The sequence below is a fragment of the Vipera berus genome (assembly GCF_964194415.1).
Source record: "Vipera berus genome assembly, chromosome: 15".
NCBI classification, from domain to species: domain Eukaryota; kingdom Metazoa; phylum Chordata; class Lepidosauria; order Squamata; family Viperidae; genus Vipera; species Vipera berus.
The window spans coordinates 9644488-9670396 of record NC_138218.1 but is presented as its reverse complement, the minus strand read 5'-3'; the positions used below and the strand labels follow the sequence as shown (position 1 = coordinate 9670396).

Genomic DNA, 25909 nt, shown 5'->3' with positions numbered 1-25909 from the left:
TCGGTTATTTCTCCGCCCGGCAAAACACATCTCACAATCAAGCACACACACCTGACTAATTTCTAACAATATGAAATTGCAGCTCTCCGGCCACAAAATGAACCACCCCAAAAAAATGCTTTGCAAAAGTTTGAAGAACGGATAAAAAAGGGACCACCCAAGTCACTTCAAACGTCGGAGCGCAAAGAGATCCCCAGTGTACATTTATCAGGGGGGGAAGGAAAAAAAAAAGCAAATGAAGCTAAAATTCATTTTCCCTCCGGCTCCGGGTTCAAAACTTGCTTCCTTTCCTCGATTCTGCGACTCTCCAAAGATGGGATTTATGCTGGAAATCAAAATGGCAGGGATGCAGTCACCAGCAGCTTTTTTTTTTTTTGATCTCCAGAGTATTTTTACCGCGACTTTTAATTTTGGACGTTCGACGTGCTGCGATTCTCACCCCGAATAAGGTTGGGACATCACCGCAACGCACGGTTCCTGGCCGTCCAATTCAAACGTCCCTTCTTTCATTCTTTCCCCGCACGTGCCCACGTCTGTTGTGTTTCGTCGTCAAGAGTTGTGACGTGGGAAAGAAGCAGAGCTTTTTAAGAGCAGGGGAAGGGGAAGATATGTTTTCTGCCCACTCTTCAAAATGTGAGATGCAAACTGAAAGGTTACCATCTTTTCGGAAAACAGCCGAAGAAAATTCCCCTTGCTGGGAAGATTTTTCTTCATTTCGCCTGACTTGCTTCCACTTCAACCTGAGATGTTAAGCAGGGCTGGGAGGTGTCGGGGAAGAGAAAGCACAGCCCTTTTTTAAAAAAATCCTTAAAAACTGCAGCATATCAAGATTCACAGTGATGCAGAAATTCAGGGCGTTGTTGTTGTTGTTTTTAAAAAAAGTCTCTTAATCCCGGAATTATTTTTGGAAGCATTTCAAAAGTACACCAGGGGGACTTCGGTGCTGAAGTGTCCAGTTGTGAAAGCGTCACACCAACTGCGCCTGCACGTTTCCCGTCATCCCATCGCCGCCGGCTGGCTTTTGTTGAATTTGTTGCATCCTGGCGTACGCAATGGCATCTCCCCTGTGAAACACAACGGAGGTGTCGAGAAACCAATCCGTACAACTGCTGGTGCATGCAGAACACAATCAGATGCTCACAGGAGTGGGGAAGCCTCCAGACTTTAACGGCATCTGTGATTGGTAATGATCTTGTGAAGGGGGAAAAAGAAATATGGGGCCAAACCCGCACAAGCACAGGTTCTCCTGCTTGAGCAGGGGGCTGGACTAGAAGACCTCCGAGGTCCCTCAGAACAGCTCTATTCTGTTCTAAGTGGCAGGTAATCTTTGGCTTAATGACCACTTATTTGGTGACCGAAGTCACAACAGCACTGCAAACGCTGATCATTTTAATGTCCCCAAGGGGAGGGAGAAAAAAACAAACCTCTTACTTTTTACCCAGCGCAGACAGCCCATAGAGCACGCCCGTGGCAAAGGCGATGGCGTTGCCGAGCAAGGTGGTCAAAGTCAGGCTTAGAATAACCGGGAATACGGCCATCCTGGAAAGGAGGAGAGGGGAAAAAAAAAACAACAACCCACGATTTAGCCAGGAAAGAGATTTAACAGGGAAGGGAGACAGAAAAGTACAGCTATGATCACGTTGGTTATTGTAGTTAAGCCAACCGCTTGCGAATCGTGCACTTCTTCAGCAAATCCCCAAATCTGAACGTTTGCTAAACAAATGGAATTATTTTACTCGTCAAGGGTACTTCTAGTTAGGAAAACCATTCTCCCAAGGGGTTTTTTTTTTGGAAATAACAGGAATCGGTTCAAGGTTTCTCTGGGCAAAAGAGGCGTGACTATGGCCAGGCTGAAATGCTCGGTCATTGCAAGTCATCTGAGACTAGTCATACAAACACAGAAACACCGGGCAGGAAGGGACCTTAGAGGTCTTCTAGTCCAACCCCTGCTCAAGGCCAGAGACTTTGTGTCATCTCAGACAAATAGTTGTCCCATCTTTTCTTGAAAACCTACACGCAGATAGGTGGCTCAAAGATTAGAATAGAATACAGCTGGAAGGGACCTTGGAGGTCTTCTAGTCCAGCCCCCTGCTCAAGCAAGAGACCGTATACCATTCCAGACAAATGGCTGTCCAGTCTCTTCTTAAAAGCCTCCAGTGATGGAGCACCCACAACTTCTAATGGCAAGCTGCTCCACTGATTAATTGTTCTCACTGTTAGGAAATTCCTCCTTAATTCTAGGTTGCTTCTCTCCTGCATTAGTTTCCATCCATTACTTCTTGTCCTGCCTTCGTGTGCTTTGGAGGATGGGTTGACCGCCTCCTCTTCTTTGTGGCAGCCCCCCAAATATTGGAAGACTGCTATCAATTGACCCTTGGTCCTTCTCTTCGTTAGACTAGACATTCCTAGTTCCCTCAACCATTCATTGTACAGTTTAAACCTTCGAAAGTGAGTTTCTTTTCTAAGGCCCGAGGATAACACAAAGATAACACTCACCCACAATAGAAAACTGCCTTCTGCCATGGGCGAAGCTTGTCTACCCTGGCCGAGACAACATTTGCAAATTCGACGAACTGGCAACAGAACGGAGCTTCACATAAAATGAGAATGAAGGCGTTCAACCTTAGGAATAAGAAATTGGATTCAGTGAAGAGCAATTCTCATCTAACCTCCCGCATCTTCCCTCTTGGGGAAAAAAAAACCCACCCATTCTAGCCAGCATGATGTGTATGTGTATGTGTATGTGTGTATATATATACATACACACACACACACACACACACACACACATATATATATATATATATATATATATATATGGATCTTTGGTTATTCGGGTTTTTCCCCGCGTAGAACTAAAGGTGTAGGGGCGACGTTTCGACGGAATCCCATCCGTCATCATCAGGCTGGTGGCTTTAGCTTCCTTCTTCTGGGAGAAGCATGTGGCTGTTTGTTCCTCTTTTTAAAAAAGAGTTAGAAATGCATTTCAGTCTCCCTTAATTCTTTGTTAGTAATTTACACAAATATATGAACTGTCCGGTGTGACTACAGCCTGTTCGATGGCCTTTGAGATAAGGCTGAAAACAGGAAATAAAGATTTGCCCCATGTTTGGGGCCTAGCAAGGTAATCTAAGAGTTAACATATGACACACACACACACACACACACACACACACACACACACACACACACATATATATATATATATATATATATATATATATATATATATATATCCATCTAAAATACAAATGAAAATCAAGACTGCGGGGAAAATCGGTTGAGGAAAAAAGGGAAAATAAAAATAAAACAGGGAGACTTCCAATTTTTTGGAAGTCAGGGTGGTGCTGCAAATTGCATACTTAAAAGTTATATAATCTCAACTTTTGACTTAGTAGGTAAGAATAGTAAGCGCTAGCCACTTCCGTAACAACAAAGTCTTTGATCCTGAAAAATCCAAACCCAGCTTTCATCTGTATTTCTTTCGAGCAGAAATCCAGAAGTGATAGCCAACCAACTGGCTGCGTTTCTTTCCCCTAATTAAAATTTTACCATCTTCGCCAATTCCAAATTTTTCCAATCCGTTCCTCCCTTGTAGAAATTGAGGTGTCTTTCCAGTTTTCCACATATTAAGATTCTCCCTGCGGTCACAGCATACAGAATAACAAAATTCTGAATTTCCACCCACCCCCTGCAAAAAAATCTTTATCCAATAGGCGTAACTTTCCTAGCCCTTGCTTTGAGGCTGTTGACAGGAACATATTCAGACAGTAAGAGTGGGTGAATCCAGTCCCAGATTCGACCTGGAAAATTGATTTTATCCTTACATCATCCAGATTCCGGCCGCTATGTTGAGGGGGTAAATAGTCAGGCACATCCAGAGACCGGCAAAAGCACAAGCTGAATAAAAAGAAATGAAGAAGAAGTTGAGGACAAGGAAAATCACATAGGAGTTACAGATAGTCCTCCACTTATGATCACAATTCAACCCAAAATTTCCACTGCTAAGCAAGATAATTATTCAATGAGTTTTGCCCCGTTTTTTCAATCTTTCTTGCCACAGTTTTTAAATGAATCACTGCAGTTCTTAAGTTACTGAATATGGTTGTTAAATGAATCCATGGGCGGGGGGTTTTTTTTGCAGACATTTCATTACCAAACTAAGTAACATCAGTGCATTGATGATCATCCTTGGTCATTACCCAGCACTGATGACGTTACCTAGTTGGGTCATGAAACGTCTGCAAGAAAACCACCAAGCTCAGAGAGCACCAAGGACCCCACAATGCCATGAAATTAATTGAGGGCTTTTTTTTCTCCAACTTTCCTATCTTGCCTACAAACGGCTGGGATTTCCTGATGGTGTCCCATCCAAGTACTTACCCCATCTGACTTAGCCCGTGAGATCTGCTCGACTAGAGGCTGCCATTTGATAAAAAAATGTCCCTTTTTTTAAAATTGTCCCTACAGACAGAGTAACCAGGCAGGGCTGCTACCCAGCTGATGATTGTATTCCATTATCTTTGCAACACGATCTCCGTTGAACAGAGCATCCGTTCCATTTTAGCGTAGCTCACCAAGTAACTTAATCCCGATATTTTTCAAGGCGTCTGAGCCTTGCTCAGAAGACAGGCTGAGACAGTGGCCAAGTTGACAATTAACATGTCTCCCTTTTCAAAATAATAATAATAATTATTATTATTAATAATAATAATAATAAAAATTAAAGCTCATATGGGGTCTCCAAAAACAGGTAAAAATGAAATTTGGACATTTTTTTGGCCCTCTGTCTCTCAAGACAGGTAGGAAAAAAGCTTAGCATTGTCCTGTTTAACTTCCAGCAACATTCAGATCCGTGTTTTTTAACCAGGGCAACTTGGAGATGTTGGACTTCAGCTCCCAGAATTCCCCAGCCGGCTGAGGAATTCTGGGAGTGGAAGCCTACACATCTCCCAAGTTGAAAAGCAAACCTTGCAAGGCGTGTCTTGAGCTGCTCTTTGCAAACTGGACTCTGAACCTGAAAATGAGGAGGGGCCCAATCGGTTTGCACAACGGGACAATCTCGAATGCAGGGGACAAAGTCCAGCTGTGTATGTTGTGGGTCTAAATTGTGATTCCGGTCACATATTCCAGGAAATATCAACAATGCAAACGATGACTAGCTGCGCTGACATTTCCATAGGCTGAATGTGGTGAAGAAAATAAGAGGACGGGCTCAACAGAAAGTTTGGCAAGGGCTTTGTCCCGACCTGTGACCCCTTCGAGGGGCATTGGGTGACCCCTCCCATCATCCCCAAACAGATGACCGATGGGCATTGTCCTCCAACTCAGCGGCTGGAGAGACTGTCGACAGCAGTCAGAATTGGCAAGTTAGAAAGACGAATTAAAAACCGTCTTGATAGGGTCAATGGAACCTCCTTAGCCAGGGGCAGCCTACCTCAAAATACAGGTAGTCCTGCACTAGAGAGACAGAGGGAAGGGGCGGCAGAGGAGGCAGCCTTGAAGGGAAAGAGTGCCCACAACTCAAGTTTCAAAATGTCCAGAGATGCTTGGATGGGAACAGAGACCCTTCACACAATGTTGGCTGAAACACAGCCAGCAGTATTGCCGTTTCCATCGAGAGGTAATCAATATTTAGGGGTGGGTGGGTGAGAAACAGGGGAGCAATGTACAGATTTGGATTTGTGCAAAACGGATCCTTCCATGTGCTGGCGAGCGCACAGACAAACACACCATCCCTTCGCACAACTTTTGACAAAAGCACAAAGCATTTTCATCCATTAGGTAATCGGGAATCAACATTTAAGGGCGGAGAGGGACGGGATGCGTGCCTTCGGCTGGGCAAAAGAGATCATTATACACACACACACACACACACACACACAAACGCACAAGCCGTTTACGCACCTTTGGGAAAAGCACAGCCAGCAATTTAGGTGTTTCCATCAAGAAGTAAATCAATGTTTAGGAGGTGGAGACCAAAGGAATGCAGGCTGTTTGGTTGTGCAAAACAGATCGTTTTACACAAACACACACACACAAAGCAAAGTCCCAGCAGGACCTGTTTGGGGTTTTTTGGGGGGGGGTCCCAAGAGAGAATACTCACAGATGGCTCCTAAGATGCCAGCCAGCCTGCACAACCATCTGTACCACCAAGTCATCCCATCATCCTGGGTGGCAGCGGGTGCCCCGTCAGCTTCGGGCTGCTCCTCCTGGGGATTCATCCTGCCTCCTCCTCTTCCTCCTCCTCCCTCCCCCTGCGAGATGGACTGGCCACGCTGCTAGTCCTCAGTGCATCCCTGGTGCCCAGCCAGGGGTGCTGCCCACCGGCTGGCTGGCGGACAATGGAAAGCCAGCAAGCAGCCCTGCCCCCTTTCCAGCAGCTGAGGCTTCCCCACACATGGCTCCCTGTTGCAGTGCATGCTGGGTCCCCTCCCCACGGCAGAAGGAGGGCAGGGAAAAAACTGGGCTGAGCCCCAGATGTGAAGAGTGACCTGGCCAGAGAAGGCGATGCTGCCCCCATCCCAGCTGAAATGGACCAACAGATGCACAGATGCTCCGATAAAAGCTCGCCCTTCCTTGCTTGTTTTGTGACTTTCTACACACGCCACACCTTTTTCCATCTGAAGTTAGTTGGCCAGGCACCTGATGGCACAGACCCATAATAATATATCCACTTTAAAATAATAATAATAATAATAATAATATTCAATTAAGTCAGCTCTGGAAGGAAAAAGCGCTGGCACTGGCAGTTCACGACTTACAGATTTAGTGAAAGCTGATTTATGCTACCTCCAGATCTCTCTGGGAAATCCAGAATTCTTGTGTAAAAGTGCGGAAAGCTCTTTTACTCTCCCTGCCCCAAAGATAAGAAGAGTGTAAAAAACACACCCCATAAACTGTGGGGTCCTTGGTACTCTCTGAGCTGGGTTGTTTTCTTGCAGACATTTCGTGACCCAACTAGGGAACATCCTCAATGCTAGCACTGAAAATCAAGCTGAGAAAGCAGCAAGGACCCCCCACAGTTCAACTCTGAGCTACAAATATTCTCTTACGTTGGTACTTACTAGCTGCATTCACACAATTATTTACCCCCTTGTCCCGAGTATCCGTGATCCCTCAAATCCTAAACAAACAGGAATTCCTGAGTAGAGGAGACGAAACCAAGTGACATGTTTCCCGCAAACATCAACTGTCCCTTTTGAGATGAGTTGAGATTAAACCACGATAAAAGTCAGGAGAACTGTGTTCGCCAATGGTAGCTAGACAGAATTTAGAAGCAGGGTTGTTGTTTTTCCTCCCAACTACGCAAGATGTTTTATTAAAAGGCAGCTCACTTTTTCAGAGGCACCAAGTCCAGCTTTGTGTAGGTTGATAGAAACACCCAGAGAAGACAAATCGCTTTTTGCAAAAAAAAACACCCCAAAAGATGTATAATGGGAAGGCACCTTCTGGGCCAACCTGCCCAACTTAAGCAGGGGGTTGGACTAGAAGACCTCCAAGGTCCCTTTCGACTGTTCTGTTATTTCCTCCTTTGCGACGTTTTTCCACATCAATCTATTTGATGGACCAGTACTCCGCCCGGAAGCTGACATTGGCCAGGGCTTGGTTGAATTCGATCTCGGCTCGGCTGCCCATAGATTCCCAGTAGAAAAGACGGTTCCCATGGAAGACGGTAGTCCTCAAGGATTCAACGTCTCGAATCTGGGAAAGGGAAGGATGCTCGCTCAGTCTGCCTCCGTCGACGGCTTTTTGCAAGTCCTCGGCTTACGGTCTTTTTCGGTAAGTCCTGGACTTACAACCTCTTTTGTAATTCTCGGCTTACAACCGTCGCGATGGATTTCCCCATAGTTACTGACACCCCCCCCCCCACTTTTTTGAAATTGCAACAGCCACACGCACACATACACGACACGATCACGCGATCGTGTTTTGGACCACTTGGTGGCTGGCTCACCTCGAGAGCCGTTTGCATGTCCCCCAGTCACTTGACTGGTTTGTGGGTTGTTTTTTTTTAAAGATTTTTAAGACGAGATGGGACAGCCATTTGTCTGGAATGATATAAAGTCTCTGGCCTTGATCAGGGGTTGGACTAGAAGACCTTCAGGTTCCCTTCCAGCCTAGTGATTCTACGGTCTAATGTGTCCGTACCCCAGTCCATGCTTACCGAGACATAACCGGAGTGTGTTTCGTTGCCTGCTGTTTGGAATTCCACGTACACCGCATGGACGGCAATGCGCAGGTGGGGTGCCACGTCGATAAATATCCTGCAAGCCATTTGTTGTTCCCCATCCCCTGACGGTCCTGGATTCAGGATGAGCCCCCGGGGACCGAACAGCTGCCTATCGCAGGCTGCAGAGGGAGACAAAAACACAGAACACAGAATAACAGAGTCGGAAGGGACCTTGGAGGTCTTCTAGTCCAACCCCTTGCTCAATCAGGGAACCCTACAACGTTCCAGACAAACGGATGTCCAGTCTCTTCTTGAAAACCTCCAGCGATGAAGCGCCCACAACCTCGGGAGGCAATTTCCGTCGCACTGATTACACACCTCGGTGGTGTTTCTTCTCTGCCAATCTGCTGGTGTAGCGCAGCACAACGCCACTGCCCGACAACAGCCGACGTTGCCTCACTATCAGGGTGTTGGTTTGGGTGTTGACCATCGAGAGCTTCACTTTCTTACAAGCCATCCGCCACATTGTCCGGGTTGAAAACAGTAATATTTCTCCTGGATCAAAACAAAACAACAATAAAACAAAAAAATAAGGATGGAGAACTAAAGTAGGTTAAAAAAAAAATGAGCACCGCAACTTCGCACGCACACCCGTGTGCAACTAACCCCTGGCCCTATTGGCTGGCCCGGATTAGACAAGAGTGGCTGTGGGAGAGAGGTGGGCAGGCTCTAAATTTGATGTATAAATAAATAAAATGCAAATCGGTAAGCGGAAGACCTGGAAGCTGAGTGCGAATCCTGTCCTTTCTTCAGCAAGGGAGGCGAAGGAGAAAAGAGGTGGAGAAAACGAATTTGAAGCTTCCTGTGTGGTGATCAGCTCCAGCCTGCAAAATCCTCACCTGCGCTGCAGTTCAAGGAACTCTGCAACACCTGGATTGTGAGGGTCTCTCCTAAAGGCCGGCCTATGGCGACCGTGCAGATCCTGGCTTGCACACCCGTCATGTTGATCAATCCACTGGGACTCAGCCACTGCCTTCCGCAGATGCCTGGATGAAAGAAGGCAGAGGAGGAGGAGGAGGAGGAGGAGGAGACACGGAGATTGGGAACAGGTGAGTCACACACCTTGGAAATTGAATCATGGGGTGGAACGTAAGGGTTGAAGTGTGGGGTCCTGGGTGCTCTCTGAGCTGGGTGGCTTTCTCGCAGACGTTTCGTGGCCCGGCTAGGTAACGTCATCAGTGCTAGAGGGAGTGGGCTTTGCCCTCATCTTATATTTTAGTAGTTTCTGCAGAGATCTTGATTTATCTCCACCAACTCATCAGCAGCTAAATTTCTGCAAAGGAGCAAAAAAACAAAAACACACAAACCCCAAACCTGTAAATTTTGGATTTAGGTGACCCTAAAAATCTGAAAAAAAATAAGGGGCATATAAATTCCCTTGACTCTTTTTTCCCTTGCTGAGGCTTGCCTCTTGACCACTTTGCCGTTGAGTTGACGTTGACTTCTTGGCAATAAGAAGACAGTGGTTTTCCATGGATTTCCTGAAACTGTCCTGTCGCTAACATCCTCTCGTCAAACTACGATCCCACATCAGGACTGACTTGATGTAGCTCTACGTGTGGTGGACCTTCCTTGTTGACCTCAGTGGCGCTGAGCTAGGTTGCATTTTGCTGGACTTTCCACCAAAGCTAGTCCTGTCTGCCCAGGACCAATCCTGCCCCTGATTAAAGCCCTCTTAATGACCGGCAATGCTACGTAACTGGGTTTCTCTGAGGTTTCTCCCCAAGGTTTAGCCTTGGCTTCTTTCTTCTGAAGATCTTCTCCTTTGGACCATGGAAGGTCCAGGCCCTGGTCCTGCGGTCCTTTGAGAGGAAGAGTAACCTCGGCAGTGGTCAGAAGCTCCGCCCTTGGAGGCTGGGTGGCCGTGGGGACATCAGGCCGAAGGTCTGCCTTCACCGTGGTCACCTCGAAGCAGGGCGTGACGGAGCATGTTCTGACCATCATGGGCTTAGGAACATGCATGCACAGGAGAGGGTTCACCCGTGTTTCGGTTTGCGGGTTGATGCAGAAATCCTGTCGCTTCTGGATGCCGGTTCCACAAGAGACAGAGCACTGGAAAGAGAGAAGCTCGAGGTCACTGTCATTCCTCAGCTTACGACCAGTCACTCACCCGTTATAAGTTGAGGACTAATTCTATGCTGTTTTCTTGGCTCTACTAATGCCTTTTTCCAAATAGTTTTTTAAAAAAAAAATTCTCAGCTTGGAAAATGTAAATATTAACCAGGTTAGCTGTTTAGCTTTCGATATACTAGGTAAAGGTAAAGGTTCCCCCGCACATGCGTGCTAGTCGTTTCCGACTCTAGGGGCCGGTGCTCATCTCCGTTTCAAAGCCGAAGAGCCAGCGCTTGTCCGAGGACGTCTCCGTGGTCATGTGGCCGGCATGACTAGACGCCAAAGGCGCACGGAACGCTGTTCCCTTCCCACCGGAGTGGTCCCTATTTTTCTACTTGCGTTTTTACGTGCTTTCGAACTGCTAGGTTGGCAGAAGCTGGGACGAGTAACAGGTGCTCACTCTGTTATGCGGCACTCGGGATTCGACCCACCAAACTGCCGACCTTCTGATCGACAAGCTCAGCGTCCTAACCCACTGAGCCACCGCGTCCCTTCGGACGATATACTAAAGTAGAATAAATCCCAGTGGAGAAGTCTGTAAGTCAGGGCGCTTTAGGAACCAAGGATTATCTCTGACTAAACTAAACCATCACATTAAGCTGGAATGCGGCTTCTTTGTTTGTCTGTATCCCGGCTACTACCTCCGTCCATTTGGTGAAGCCCCATTCGTAAGGACAGACGCGGAGAAGGCAGGGCACGACGGAGAGGGGCTTCTCCGCTTCCGAACACTGGCCCTCGGCCACTTCCACCTCTCGGCCTCCGGAAAGCCGCACGCAAGCCACGGATTGGGTGGCCACTCCGAGCCCACACGAAGAGGAGCAGGGTCCACGGTCGGTCACTCTCCAGCTGTGGGTAGGGAGAGAAGATAGCCGTGATGCAGGGGCAGGCAAGTCAGTGGCCCTTGTCTGTCTATTATCTATCCTTCCATTCTCTCTCTTCATCCTTCCTTCGTTCCCTTCCTTCTGTAATTCTCTATTCTCTTTCTTTCAGGCTTCTGTCTTTTTTCTCTTAATCCTTTCCTCCTTCCATCACTCTATGATTCTCTATTCCTCTTTCAGTCTTCAATTTTTCCTCTTAATCCTTCTTTCCTTCCTTCCTTCATCTCTCTCTCTCTTTCCTTCCCCCTTCCATCTATGATTCATCTTTCTCTTCCTCTTGCGGTCTTCCATATTTTTTCTCTCTCTTAATCCTCCCTTCCCTTCCTCGGAATGATGAAAGTTGCCATATCTAAAAGGCCCCCGTGGCGGACATCTGATTCTCCCAGTGCCAGACAAAGTGGGCAAAACACCAGACAGATTCCTGAATCCGGATAACTTTGGATTCACCCTCTATCTAAACCCTTCCCCACCCCCAACTTGCAAATTTTCATCCAGGAAAAAGTACTGCTGGGCTTGCAAAAAAAAAATTGCAAGAAAATTCAAACCATCTTGGGTCAAAATTGCCTGGATGTTGTTGTTTTTTTTGTGCTGGTAGCGCATTCTTTGGGCACGCTCCTTCTCACCACTCTGATGGCCAAGAGAACGGAAGATGGGCTTGCAAGCTTCCCAACGTACAAGCACAAAGCCGGTCACCTGGGGGGGCAAGGCTGCAGGTGGCACGCTTCCAGTTCTCTGGGGCGCGGGGAGGCCCCACAGGCCGTGTCTGGCAATAGGTCTTCCTCTTCCTCCTCGGTCTTTCGCGCACAGTACAAGGCCTTGCGCATAACGCCTTCGCCGCATGTAACACTACACGCACCTTGCTTGTAAAACCACCTGAGTGGAAAGGAGAAGGACAGGAGCGGGTTGAGGAAAGGGGGACGCACGCTGCCAAATATTCCCATTTCGGCCGCTGTTCAGGGGCCACTTTCCAAGACTCGAGGTCCAGGCCGGGAAGGATGAAGCACAGGTGGTCCCCGACTTAGGGCGATCGGGGATCTAGACGTTCCGATGCTAAACGAGGAAGTTGTTCATTGAGAGGTGCCTGATTTTACGGACTTTTCCCCCACGGTGAATCCCTTGCAGTGGTTAACTGAATCACATTGTCGTTAAGAAAATCTATATTTCTTATGGAATGTTCTTTTTGGAAACCAACCCGGAAGGTCATAGATGACCATCACACACACACACACAAACGGACGCTGCAACTGTCACAATTACACAAAATAATTATAGCGTAATTGTGACCGTTGCAACGTCGGTGTGTGTGTGTGTGTTTGTGTGTGTGTGTGTGTGTGTGTGTGTTCGAAATTATTATTCTACTTAACGGCCCCGGCTGTAAAAAAAAAATAATCGCAAATCCAGTTGATCACGTGGGAGATCTGATTTACAACTGTCACAGCTTACGACCGTGGCAGGCAGGTTCCATTACAGTCGTAACTGGAGGACTGTCCTTATAAGTGGGGAAAGTCCGCAGAGCCCTCACCTCGGCGGGCATGGCTCCGGGTTGCAGACTTGTAGACGGCTGGCTGGCTTCTGGGTCTGGTTACAGCGGTTCTCCTCAGCTTCCTCTTTCGTGTCGAAAACCAAGCAGACGTAACTCAGCCACGTCCGTCCTGTGGAAAGGAGCAACTGGGTGCTTTAACCAGGAGACCCAACTGGCTACGTTCTTCAAATTTCTCCCTTGGGGCGGTGGGACCAATGCAGGAAGGACATATCAACATGCAAAAGACCCCCTCATCCCAAGAAAGAAAGGATACATGAGCAGCAGGGCTGAACGAGATACAGCAAACGGATCGATGGTCAAGGAATCCAGAAAAAATATATATATATCCTCACCTCCCCCGCAGGAGACCGGACACTTTCCGGCCAAAGGACTCCAGACATAGACAGAGCGATTTCCGATCCGTTCTTGGTCTTCCAGACCATCGGGCTTCAATCCCTGCTTCAGGAGGCAGCATAAAGCACAACGGCATCACAAGGAGATTGGTGGAAAGAAGCAGGTTTTATTGACATCGAAAGGCCCCAAAAAGGAAACCCAAGAGATTAAAGACAGTCCTCAAGTTACACTGGGTTGCTTACCGGTTGTAACTTAAGGACTATGCTGTTTTCTCATCCCCAGTACAGTGGTGGTTTACAAATGCCTTTCCCCCCATCCCCCAAATAATTTTTCTTTTCAACTTCTCAGCCTGGACATTTCCAAATGATCCCCAATGCAAATATTAACCAGGTTATCTGTTTTCCATAGACTAAAGGTTCCCCCGCACATGCGTGCTAGTCATTTCCGACTCTAGGGGCCGGTGCTCATCTCCGTTTCAAAGCCGAAGAGCCAGCACTTCTCCGAGGACGTCTCCGTGGTCACGTGGCCGGCATGACTGGACGCCAAAGGCGCACGGAACGCTGTTACCTTCCCACCGGAGTGGTCCCTATTTTTCTACTTGCCTTTTTACGTGCTTTCGAACTGCTAGGTTAGCAGAAGCTGGGACAAGTAACAGGCGCTCACTCTGTTACGTGGCACTCGGGATTCGACCCGCCAAACTGTCAACCTTCTGATCGACAAGCTCAGCGTCCTAAACCACTGAGCCACCGCGTCCCTTTTCCATAGACTAGACTGGGCTAAAACTCCACTGAGCTTCAAGTCCGTAAAGTCAGCGCCCTCTAGCAATCTTACCCTTGTCTTAGCATGGTGGCTAAACAAGCCATCACGGTCAGTAATTGAACGGTTATCAGCCAAGGACTATCCCTACTTCGTCAGGCCAGAGATACGTACGGTGTTCCATCCCAGCGGGCAGACGTTCACGGAGCAAGGCTGCAAGGCTGGGGGCTTCTGATCCTCTGGGCACAGCCTCTCGTCCACGGTGGATTCCAGCCCATCAACAACCTGGACACAGGTCATGTTCCAGACAGCCACTCCCAAGCCACAAAGGGCAGAACATCTGCCCAGCTGTGATTTCTTCCAACTGGATGAGAAGAAAGAAGGAGTCCAGAATTGGGCATCCTTTTCCCTGTCTTAAGGGGATCTTCAGGAGAAGACTCTGCACATGGGCAGGACTAGATACAAGAAGGATTGCGTTGAAGTGGAGGCTTGTATTTCGGTGAGAAAGACCTGGGTTGAAGTCCCTGTTGGACCGTGCATAATTGTGAGGCAGTCCTGCTACCTTACAGCTAATTGCTTGCTTAGACCTAACTACAGCGCCACGAATCCTTGGCCACTGCTTTAATTCTGGAGGATGTGGCATCCATCTCATTCCCATTTGATGAGGGAGACAGGTTTAAATTACCCTTAGGGAATATTTTTATCCTGGATAAATATTTTTATCCTGTCACCTTAGAAAGTGAGCACTGAAGATGTCACACCTAGTTGACATATCTGCAAAAAAATCACCAAGCTCAGAGCTACTGCACATAAACAGGGAGCAAGCCACTAGCATGGATGATGTTACCTAGCTGGGTCATGAAACGTCTCCAAGAAAATCAAGCCAGCTCAGAGAACACCTAAAGGTAAAAGGTAAAGGTAAAGGTTCCCCCGCACATGCGTGCTAGTCGTTTCCGACTCTAGGGGCCGGTGCTCATCTCCGTTTCAAAGCCGAAGAGCCAGCGCTTGTCCGAGGACGTCTCTGTGGTCACGTGGCCGGCATGACTAGACGCCAAAGGCGCACAGAATGCTGTTACCTTCCCACCGGAGTGGTCCCTATTTTTCTACTTGCATTTTTACGTGCTTTCGAACTGCTAGGTTGGCAGAAGCTGGGACGAGTAACAGGCGCTCGCTCTGTTACGCGGCACTTGGGATTCAACCTGCCAAACTGCCGACCTTCTGATCGACAAGCTCAGCGTCCTAACCCACTGAGCACCTAGGACCCCACAAAAAACAGGTGAATTCGGAAACTGGCTACAAGAAGTTGAGAGGAGAACAGATCGGATGGATACTGGCCCAAATAACCTGGCTTGGCAATTCAGAACGGAAATGGTCCAAAGCTGCTTTTTACTCACTGTGGTTGGCAGAGTTTTACAAGGCATCTTTGCTGCCTAGAAGGAGGCTTTGGCCTCTTGAGGCAATAGAAGTCATCCACCTTCTCCCCTGTTGACTGATCAAAGCAGGAGTAACGGACTTGCAGGGTACCTGCAGAGTAACATTTAGGGAAGCAGACAGTGAGGACAATCAACCAGTGGAACAGCTTGCCTCCAGAAATGGTGGGCGCTCCATCACTGGAGATTTTTAAGAAGAGACTGCTAGACAGTCATCTGTCTTGAGATGGTGTAGGTTCTCCTGTTCGAGCAGGGGGCTGGACTAGAAGACCTCCGAGGTCCCTTCCAGCCTCTATTCTAATTTTTGAGCCATCTAATTTACGAAAATAAACGGGGCAAAGATAGAAAAGAAGGGAACCGTCTTAAGCACATGCCAGTTGCCAAGCGTCCAAATTTTGATCGCCTGACCCTGGGGACGCTGCAACGGTCGTCGGTGTGAAAAATGGTCGTAGGTCACTTTTTTTTTTAGTGCCGCCGTAACTTCAAATGATCTTTAACAACATGGACTCATGAAAGCAGCCTCTCTCTCTCTCTCTTTAACGTGCCTCTTAAAGCCACCACATCATCCTCAAAGCAAGACCTGCCTGCTTTGCAATAATTAATAGCAGAGAGAGAGAGAGAGAGAGGAGAAAAAAATATCTCCTTAAAAGACCAAAAGTTTGGGGGGGTTCCCCCACACGGTTAAACGGTGCGCAAGGTCCCCGTTTACTAATGTTTACTGTGTTCCCCGAGACGTTTCCTCACTCCCCAAATACTCGAGGTGCCCTGTGCCAAAGTTAAGAGATAGAAAAGGAAATAAAAGGACAGTTAAGCAACTGACCACTCCCACAGGTCGCTGAGCAGGGGCTGAAGTGGGCCGTCCATCTGTGGGTCTCTTTCTCGCTCGGTCTAAAGTAGCTGAAGGTGATATGGGGGCTGGTGGCACTCCCATACTCCTTCCCGTATTTCCTATAAACCTGGATGGAAAAGGGAGCAGACGTGATGTCAGGACCCACCCCAATCCATGTCTTAGGAAAACAAAAACTCTTGGGAGTCAGTTCTAGTCCAAAAGGAATTTTTACTAGGACATGTTTGGTTGTGGAAATACAAGACAGGACCTGGTATTGTTTTACAGATTGAAACTTTATAAGGAGTTCCCGGTTCAACCCCCCCCCCCCTTCCCTCAAACCCATTTGGTCAGCCCCCCCCATCATTTACTTCGTGTCATCCCTTTCGTGGGAAAAAGGGAACTTCGGATCTTTACGGTTATTGCCTTCTTCCTTTACAGATTCAAATGGAGACACAGGCCAGATGCCTCCTTCCCTACCCCTCCCCTTTGTTCCCCCAGTTCAAAAGGTTTCCCTTGGTCTTTGAAATAACCTAAGGCAGGCTGAATCCACATCCGCTCCTCCTTCCTCGGGAGATGGCAGAATCCAGGAGGGGGGGAATAACGTTTTAAACATACATTTATGAATGTGATATAAATGGATTCTGACACGTGGGAATAGGAGCCAAACGTACAGTTAAGTCCTCAACTTAACCACAGTTTTGTTTAGTGGCCGTCCGAAGTTGGAACGCCACTGGGGGGGAAAAAAGTGAGTTACGATAGTTTTTCACACTTAGAGCATTCCCCACCCCCACCGTAGTCCCACGATCAAAATCCAGATGTTTTGACTCATATTTTTATGAGTGCTCCGGGGGAGACCTTCTGACGAGCAGAAGTCAAGGGGGAAGCCATGATTCCCTTAACAGCTGCGGCAAGGAAAGTCCTAAAATGGGGCAACGCTCGCCGTCTCGCTTAGCGGCAGAATTTTTAGTCGTAAGTCGAGGACTAGCTGTGATTCCATCAACGGCGACATTATCCCGTTTGCCAAGATGGTTCGTTTTATTGATTCCATTGATTTGCCTTCCCTTCAGGAGCCCAGCTCCTTAGCTGCCGCGTCGTTACTATCTTACCTGTATCTCCACGTCTTCCTGGACTGGCCCAGCCATGTGAATCTCCTCCAGGCTAGGCAGATTATCATCTGTGAGAAAGACCTTGTATTCCAACCGGTGGTCTTCCAAGATCGAAGGGTAGGTGACGTTTGAAGAAATCAGCCCTTTCCCAGCCACTGTGTACTGTCCTTGAATTTTCACAGCTAGGATGAAGAGAATAACCAGAGTGGGAAGGGACCTCGGAGGTCTTCTAGTCCAACCCTCATCTCCAGTAGGAAGCCCTACAATAACGTCCAGGGATGGAGCAGCCACAACTTCTGAAGGCAAGCCACACCCTTGGTTAGCTGTTCTCTCTTATCAGGAAATTTCTCCTTAGTTCTGGGTTGGTTTTAGGATCTCTCCTTGCTGAGTTGCCATCCGTTGTTTTCTGGTGCTTTGGAGAAGGAGGACAACTAAGCTCAGAGAAATAAGCTGCTTTATTGCAGATATTTGGGGAAGAACTCCTACAGCGGGACATCAGACTCAAGCCCTGTCAGTTTGAATCTTGTCCTCCCATCCTTTAAAAATAAACCCCGAATATTCTCTTCCTTTACTCAAGAGACCAGAGACATTTGTCCCACGGCTGGCTGGGGAATTCTGGGAGTTGAGGTCCACAGGTCTTCCAAGTCGGTCTTCCAAGAGGTTGGATGCCCCTGCTCTAAAAGCTCCAAGGGATCTCCTGCCATGGGACAATCCATGGAGGTGTCCTTCTAGGCAAGCGCCCTTATCCTGTTAAACCAATTCTGGGCATCGGTGACTCACCCATGTGGGTGAAGAGGGGTTTCCGGTTAACCACGTGGATTGAGGTGATGTTAGGAGACAGCATCAGAAAGGTGGTGTACTCTGCAAGAGAAGGCAGGGGTGATACGGTAGAAGATTGTTGTGAAGACCTCAACCAGGACAATGAAGAGCTTGAGTAACTTGGAAGTAGAGAAAGTGAGAATGGAAGGAGGCTCTACATCTCCTACCCAGCCTTTGAGGTTCCTCAAAGCATCCAGTTGGCCACTGGGCCACCCCAAAGGCTGAGTGAGGGACCTTCACAATCCAATCCCGCAGAATTGAGGCCTTTGAACTCTAGTGCTGGAGAAGACTCCTGCGAGTCCCTTGGACTGCAAGGCGATCAAACCGGTCAGTCCTAGAGGAGATCAACCCTGACTGCTCTTTAGAAGGCCAGATCCTGAAGCGGAAACTCAAATCCTTTGGCCACCTAATGAGAAGGAAGGACTCACTGGAGAAGAGCCTCATGCTGGGAAAGATGGAGGGCAAGAGAAGAAGGGGACGGCAGAGAACGAGGTGGCTGGATGGAGTCACTGAAGCAGTAGGCGTGAGCTTAAAAGGACTCCAGAAGATGGTAGAGGACAGGAAGGCCTGGAGGAACGTTGTCCATAGGGTCACGATGGGTCGGACACGACTTCGCAGCTAACAACAACAAGGTTTATTCAGATGTCCTCAACTTAGAAACCATTTGTTTAGCAACCGTTCAAAGTTAGACAACACTGAAAAAAACACAACTCTACGTCAGGTCCTCACGTTTACAACCGCTGCAGCATTCCTGTGGCCACGAGAAGGAAATCTGGGTGCTTAGTAGCTGATAAATGTATTTACAAGAGTTGCAGAATTCCGTAGTCACCCCAATGCCGTTTGGGACTTTCCCAGCCGGGTGCGAAGAGGCAAAGCGAATGCCCAGATTTCCTTAATGACCACGTAACAAGTAACGTGGTGATTCAGTTAACAGCCATCAGAAAAAGGTTGTAAAATTGGGGTCGGCTGAATTAACCACCCAACTGTGGTCGTAAATCAAGGATTATCTGGACATGGGCTTCGGGGACCCAAAAAAGGGGCAATAGAGTGGATAGAATGGGGTGATACCTCTGGCTTGTCCCTCGGTGAAAAGGCCCTTCACATTAATGCACGATGTGCCGTCTCCCCCGCATACTTGACATGGATCCATCTTCTTTCCGGAATCCATCCGGCCGTCACATCCAAACGTCTGAAGAAAAAAAGAGACGAAAAAATGAGCTGAAATTATCTTGCTGGGAACAACAGATCTAGAAGCCAGCGTGGCCTATGGAGTCCTCTGTAAGTGCTGCATCTCCCAAGAATTCTTTGGGCCACGCAAGGCTGAGAATTCTGGGAGATTCACTCGCAGAGGATTAAACTGTTTCAACCTCGACTCTACATTAAGAGTTTTGGGAAGACTGAGGATTCCCGAAGCGTGAGGATTGTGGGCCAAGAAAATGTCCACGGTTGAACGGTGGGCAAGAAGGTCCCCCCACTCCAAAATATACAAGATATGGAGGGGGGAAATTACTACTCCAAAAGCCACTCTATCCTTTGATGATCTGGGAAGAGGTAAGAAGAAGAAGCAGAATTAATAAGGAGGCATTAACCGTGACTGGACATTTAAGGAAGGAAAGAAGAGAATTTGGAAGCCCTTCGCCCTTACCCTGCAGCTGCCCATCACACACAAAGCAAGCGTATCCTTGTCCGCCGGGCTGCTTTTCTTGCATCTTGTCCCATCAATGAATCGGTCCCCACGGCTCACCATGAAGTTCTTCCCAGCTGCCTGGCACATATATTGGCACAGAGCATCTCCTGGAGGTAGAAGACAATGGGGGAACTCAGATAATGGAGGAGGAGGAGGAGGAGGAGGAGGAGGAGGAGGAGGAGGAGGAGGAGGAGAAAGAAGAAGGAGAAGGGTTGCTGGAATTGGGTATGTGTAGTTTAACGAAGAGAAGGGTGAGGGGTGACATGATAGCAGTGTTCCAATATCTCAGGGGTTGCCCCAAAGAAGAGGGAGTCAAGCTATTCTCCAAAGCACCTGAAGGCAGGACAGGAAGCAACGGATGGAAACTAGTCAAGGAGAGAAGCAACCTGGAACTAAAGAGAAACTTCCTGACAGTTAGAACAATTAACCAGTGGAACAACCTGCCTCCAGAAGTGGTGAATGCTCCAACACTGAAAGTTTTTAAGAAGAAACTGGCCAGCCATTTGTCTGAAATGGTATAGGGTTTCCTGCCTGAGCAGGGGGTTGGACTAGATGACCTCCAAGGTCCCTTCCAACTTATTATTATTAAGGAAGAAGAAGAGGAAGAAGAAGAAGAAGAAGAAGAAGAAGAAGAAGAAGAAGAAGAAGAAGAAGAAGAAGAAGAAGAAAGATTTTATGCAATGAGTAGGAAGCCATCCGCTGCTCCACCAGACCCAAAGCTTCTCCAATACAATGTTCTGACCCAGTCTGGTGGCAACACTGAGCCATCAGACCTTCAGCAGACTCGTGTCCTCCATGAATTTATCCAGTCCCCTTTCACAGCCATCCAATGTACTAACCATCACCCCCACCCCCTTATAGTCATGAATCTCAGTATCCATACAGCCCTTGCTCTCTGAAAGAGGGAGAAAACCTCCCCCCACCCCACGCACTTTGCTTTCTCCAGGCCAGCTGCGATTTTTGACCCGGAGGAAGAAGTCCCTCCCTGCTTTGTCACCCCCAAACCAAGATACCTTTTGCATAGCTGGCTGCTGAAACCCACTTGTAAAAGGAAGGCAACTGCTGAGATAGGTAGAGGGGCTTCACATTGGTTGCTGAACACTGCTCATCCATGAAGTCCATCTGGGTCTTCAGGCAGGGCTTTGGGGAAGGAGGAGTCAAAAGCTCAAGGCCACATTCTCTCGCTCTTCCCTCCTCCCCCCCCCCAAGGAAGAGATGGACTTTGCTTTTGAGGGGTTAGTCCTCCCCGAGAACTTCTGACAAGGCCTGCAGATTTTTCCGTCCCTTCCAAGTGGACATATCTCCCGGTGGAACACCAGACTGCAAGTTTGCACTTCCCTTGAGTGTGTAAACAGGGGGAGGACGAACAAATGAAAAGACAGGCTGAATCTTTGCTGCGTCTACCGTCTTTTCCAGGACGTGCCCATTCTGCGTCTAGGAGAAGCCAGGTTTTGGAGCCTTCCTCGAGATACGAATGGCCCAAGGCAAATGGGAGCACACTGCTCCCCACCTTAACGCTCCTTCAGACTAAGGTTGCAAACTCATTCTGACGTGCAGGAAATCCTGCAAGGCAATCCAGGCATACGGACACCCAACCGGTCACTTCTTTAGAGATGGAAAGCGGTCAGGAAGATCCCGATCTAAAGTCCACTTACCTGCCAATTACACATCTCGGCTTGCAAGGCTTCCCCTTGGCACGGCTGCCCACCAAAAGCAGGTCTGAAAAGGAAAGGAACATCTGGATCCAGGTGTCCCTGACCTCTGGAACAGCTGTATCTCCTGGGGATTTGGATGGCCTGGACTCTGAGGACCATTCAGACGGGATCAAAGACTAGGTAGGTTGGGAATTGTAGGTCAACAACATCTGGAAGGGCAAGCATCTACTCTAACCCTTGATCTGTGCCATCTAAGCCCTGGATGAGAGGCATGTGTCAAATTGGGAAGATGGAGGTCTGGTTTTACCTGGGGTTGTTGCATTGTCGCTGTCTCGATGTGATGCCCCCTCCACAGCTCCGGGAACAGGAATGAGAGGAGCTCCAGCTGGACCACTGTCCATGCACCGTGCTAACTGGAGACAGATCTTCTAGAGAACTGCAGCGTCCTTTGGCGCACCACTGAGGGAGAATCAGCCCAGTTATCCCTCCCAGAAGCGGATCAGGAGGGAACCACAGTTTATGACCATCCAGCTTCCCATTTTCAAATTCCTTCCAGGACCACCTGGCAAGAGACAGCCAGAGCTGCTGGGCCCAAGCTGGGCCTGAGTCTGAGCGTCGTGCGGTGAACCTCTCGCCAGCAAGAAAATCCGATTTTACCTTGTTGGCCCCACATTCGGTTCCATCCAGAAGCGGGACATGGAGCCGAGAGCAGGTGGACTGATCGGCCGAATTGGTGTGGCAGGAGAGAACTCGGCACATGTCCTAGGGAAAGGGAAGGGAAGAAGACGTTCGTGACTCATAAAGTCTATTTCTGTCGCCTCCACACAAATGTCACAAAGCTAAAACAAACAGCGAGACCAGGGTACAGTCTATACTCCCCTTTCTTTCTTTTAAAAGAAAAACTGGCTCAGCCAAATATCAGGAAGGAAGGAAGGAAGGAAGGAAGGAAGGAAGGAAGGAAGGAAGGAAGGAAGGAAGGAAGGAAGGAAGGAAGGAAGGAAGGACTGAAAGATGCTGAAGTCAGAAAGGAAGGAAGGAAGGAAGGAAGGAAGGAAGGAAGGAAAGGAAGGAAGGAAGGAAGGAAGGAAGGAAGGAAGGAAGGAAGGAAGGACTGAAAGATGCTGAAGGAAGGAAGGAAGGAAGGAAGGAAGGAAGGAAGGAAAGGAAGGAAGGAAGGAGGGAAGGAAGGAAGGAAGGAAGGAAGGAAGGAAGGAAGGACTGAAAGATGCTGAAGTCAGAAAGGAAGGAAGGAAGGAAGGAAGGAAGGACTGAAAGATGCGGAAGGAAGGAAGGAAGGAAGGGAAGGAAGGGAAGGAAGGAAGGAAGGAGGGAAGGAAGGAAGGAAGGAAGGAAGGAAGGAAGGAAGGAGGGAAGGAAGGAAGGAAGGAAGGACTGAAAGATGCTGAAGGAAGGAAGGAAGGAAGGAAGGAAGGACTGAAAGATGCTGAAGGAAGGAAGGAAGGAAGGAAGGAAGGAAGGAAGGAAGGAAGGACTGAAAGATGCGGAAGGAAGGAAGGAAGGAAGGGAAGGAAGGGAAGGAAGGAAGGAAGGAAGGAGGGAAGGAAGGAAGGAAGGAAGGAAGGAGGGAAGGAAGGAAGGAAGGAAGGACTGAAAGATGCTGAAGGAAGGAAGGAAGGAAGGAAGGAAGGAAGGAAGGAAGGAAGGAAGGAAGGACTGAAAGATGCTGAAGTCAGAAAGGAAGGAAGGAAGGAAGGAAGGAAAGGAAGGAAGGAAGGAAGGAAGGAAGGAAGGACTGAAAGATGCTGAAGGAAGGAAGGAAGGAAGGAAGGAAGGAAGGAAGGAAGGAAGGAAGGAAGGAAAGGAAGGAAGGAAGGAAGGAGGGAAGGAAGGAAGGAAGGAAGGAAGGAAGGACTGAAAGATGCTGAAGTCAGAAAGGAAGGAAGGAAGGAAGGAAGGAAGGAAGGACTGAAAGATGCGGAAGGAAGGAAGGAAGGAAGGGAAGGAAGGGAAGGAAGGAAGGAAGGAAGGAAGGAGGGAAGGAAGGAAGGAAGGAAGGAAGGAGGGAAGGAAGGAAGGAAGGACTGAAAGATGCTGAAGGAAGGAAGGAAGGAAGGAAGGAAGGAAGGAAGGACTGAAAGATGCTGAAGGAAGGAAGGAAGGAAGGAAGGAAGGAAGGAAGGAAGGACTGAAAGATGCGGAAGGAAGGAAGGAAGGAAGGGAAGGAAGGGAAGGAAGGAAGGAAGGAAGGAAGGAGGGAAGGAAGGAAGGAAGGAAGGAAGGAGGGAAGGAAGGAAGGAAGGAAGGACTGAAAGATGCTGAAGGAAGGAAGGAAGGAAGGAAGGAAGGAAGGAAGGAAGGAAGGAAGGAAGGAAGGAAGGACTGAAAGATGCTGAAGGAAGGAAGGAAGGAAGGAAGGAAGGAAGGAAGGAAGGCCAGCTGTTTGAATGAACCCTTTCAGCCTTCTAAAGCCTCTTCTGTCTTCAGGGTGAGGAAGCTCCACCTAACCCAGAAGCAACAGTTTCACCTACCACATCATAGCTGAAAGTGCAGGCCGAAGCCCCCGAACCGAAGGCAATTTTGCACTGCTCCTCTGCCCCAAAATACAGGCCAGGCTTTGCTTCCGGCAGACTGCTCTTTAACACAGGCAAATCATCTGTGCAGCTTGCTTGGCCTGTACTGGTAACAAACCAGAAGAAACCAAGGTGGCCGGGTTAGTTGGAAAGAATGCAACAGGCTGCCTCAAGAATGCAGGTGGGGTCCTTGGTGGCCCCTGAACTTGACTGTTGTCCTGCGGACGTTTCATTGCCCAACTAGGTAACGTCATCAGTGCTAGAAGGGAGTGGGGTCTGTTGAGTGGAGGAGGAGGAGGAGGACTGTGGGGACCTTAGTGCTCGTTGAGCTGGGTGGTTTTCCTGGAGATGTCTCATGACCCAACTAGGTAGCATCATCAGTACTAGAAGGGAGGGGGTTTGCAGAGAGGAGGAGGAGGAGGAGGAGGAGGAAGATGGTGGTCTCTGAACTTGGCTGTTTTCTTGCAGACGTTTCACTACCTAACTAGGTAACGTCATCAGCGCTAGTGAGTGTGACTGCCTTCCTTTTTATATCTAATAACTCTGAGCAAAACATTTTTAACATAAGCAAAATGTGACTAAGGAAAGATCTTGAATCTTCTCTCTGCATCGGATGAGGATCCGCGGAAGAGAGAAAGCACAGCCTTGAACCTTTTACCTGACGAATGCCTGGAGCTGCTCTCGGCTGCAGACTGACCAGGTCAGATCCAGGCTGTTGTGCCCCCCTTCGGAGCCCATAATGTGTTGGTCTCCCGCGCAGCGGTTCCCTTCCCCATCATGGTCAATCCCAAAGCTGTCATCCAAGCAGAATCAAAGGAAGGGTCATAGTTGGCCTTGAAGGTTGCCAGTTGTCCTTCCTAGATACGGAAGGCTCATTCAGGTCCTTCTTGCCCACTCACCTGTGGGCGATCTCATGGGCAATGGTGATGCCCAAGCCAAAGCCGGTGTCCTCTGTAATGATGCAGCTCCAAGACCTTGAACAGGCCCCTCCCTTCGAAGTGACGCCTCGTACTTGCTTATTTCCATCTGGGAGCTCTAGATCAAATCTAGGCAGAGAAAGAGACGAGAAGAGAAGAGAAGAGAAGAGAAGAGAAGAGAAGAGAAGAGAAGAGAAGAGAAGAGAAGAAAAAGAAAGAAGAAAAAGAAAGAAGAAAGAAGAAAAAGATAGATAGATGATGGATGGATGGATGGAGAGAGAGAGAGAGAGAGAGAGAGAGAGAGAGAGAGAGAGAGAGAGAGAGAGAGATGATAGATGAGGGAAAGAAAAGATACTAAGGTAGGCTCAGAGTCCCACCAACTGGGCGGCTTTCAGCTAGATCTGGATTGCAGTTTCCAGAGTTAGGGAAGTTACTCAAAAGAAAAACGACTCTCCCCCCCCAGTGTTTACTCAGAAAATGGACAGTCATGTGATTGATGGACACTACAGGTGAGTTTAAATGTGGTCCGGTTGATGACTATCTGAACTATGGTCACATGACCAAGGGGAACGACCAATGGAACTCCGAATCCAGGTTGTAAGTGTTCCACACGTAGATCCGTCAGAACTTTAACAGGTCCCTAAGTGACCAGTCAGATCTACCTGCAGGGGCTACTTACGACCTGGATTCTAAGTGACCAGTTGTAAGTCAAAGACTAGGGTACGTATACTCCTAATACTTCACCCACACACCACGACGGCTCTGGAGAAGAATATTTGTCTCCCCAGTGCTGAGCTGGTTGGCCTGCTAACCGTTCCTCAGAATTAACAGTAATTACTTGGTGACGTAAAGAACGAGATCTGCATGACGAGGGTCCAGGTCATTCTCTGGGTTGACCTTTAGGCTCCATTTGCAGACGCTCAGGACCGAGCTTGTGATGTTGGTAGTGATCTGGATGCCTTCCTGGGAAGAGAAGACACATGGACCCCAATTAGACCCAAATTCCGGGGGAACCCAATTAAGGCCGAGACTCGACAAATCCATATTACAGTAACGAACTCTTCTGTGTGCTTCATTCAA

General features: G+C 48.4%; 2 protein-coding genes across 2 annotated transcripts in view; both read right to left on the bottom strand.

Moving 5' to 3' along the window:
- Positions 1-872: 872 nt before the first annotated feature.
- CACFD1 (calcium channel flower domain containing 1) lies at positions 873-6224 on the bottom strand (the record flags this gene model as incomplete). The annotated part of the gene is made up of 5 exons (XM_081340073.1): positions 873-1064; positions 1432-1539; positions 2497-2622; positions 3828-3900; positions 6107-6224. 5 exons carry the CDS (start codon positions 6222-6224, stop codon positions 968-970), a joined length of 522 nt encoding a protein of 173 aa, XP_081196199.1. The 3' UTR covers positions 873-967.
- A 1067-nt stretch (positions 6225-7291) lies between these two features.
- The window catches only part of ADAMTS13 (ADAM metallopeptidase with thrombospondin type 1 motif 13), a gene marked incomplete at its 5' end in the record, with an annotated part of 23754 nt that continues 5136 nt past the window's right edge, over positions 7292-25909 (bottom strand). The window contains 24 exons of the mRNA XM_081339498.1: positions 7292-7704; positions 8168-8352; positions 8552-8728; positions 9073-9295; positions 9929-10285; positions 10987-11191; positions 11917-12096; positions 12746-12875; positions 13099-13201; positions 14030-14268; positions 16106-16241; positions 17221-17402; positions 18001-18081; positions 19108-19228; positions 19685-19858; positions 20500-20621; positions 20740-20866; positions 21382-21445; positions 21689-21840; positions 22039-22143; positions 23871-24018; positions 24571-24705; positions 24812-24958; positions 25668-25792. Of these exons, the coding sequence (XP_081195624.1) occupies positions 7558-7704; positions 8168-8352; positions 8552-8728; positions 9073-9295; positions 9929-10285; positions 10987-11191; positions 11917-12096; positions 12746-12875; positions 13099-13201; positions 14030-14268; positions 16106-16241; positions 17221-17402; positions 18001-18081; positions 19108-19228; positions 19685-19858; positions 20500-20621; positions 20740-20866; positions 21382-21445; positions 21689-21840; positions 22039-22143; positions 23871-24018; positions 24571-24705; positions 24812-24958; positions 25668-25792 (3765 nt within the window). The 3' untranslated portion in view covers positions 7292-7557. The remainder of the gene's footprint in view (positions 7705-8167; positions 8353-8551; positions 8729-9072; positions 9296-9928; positions 10286-10986; positions 11192-11916; positions 12097-12745; positions 12876-13098; positions 13202-14029; positions 14269-16105; positions 16242-17220; positions 17403-18000; positions 18082-19107; positions 19229-19684; positions 19859-20499; positions 20622-20739; positions 20867-21381; positions 21446-21688; positions 21841-22038; positions 22144-23870; positions 24019-24570; positions 24706-24811; positions 24959-25667; positions 25793-25909) is intronic.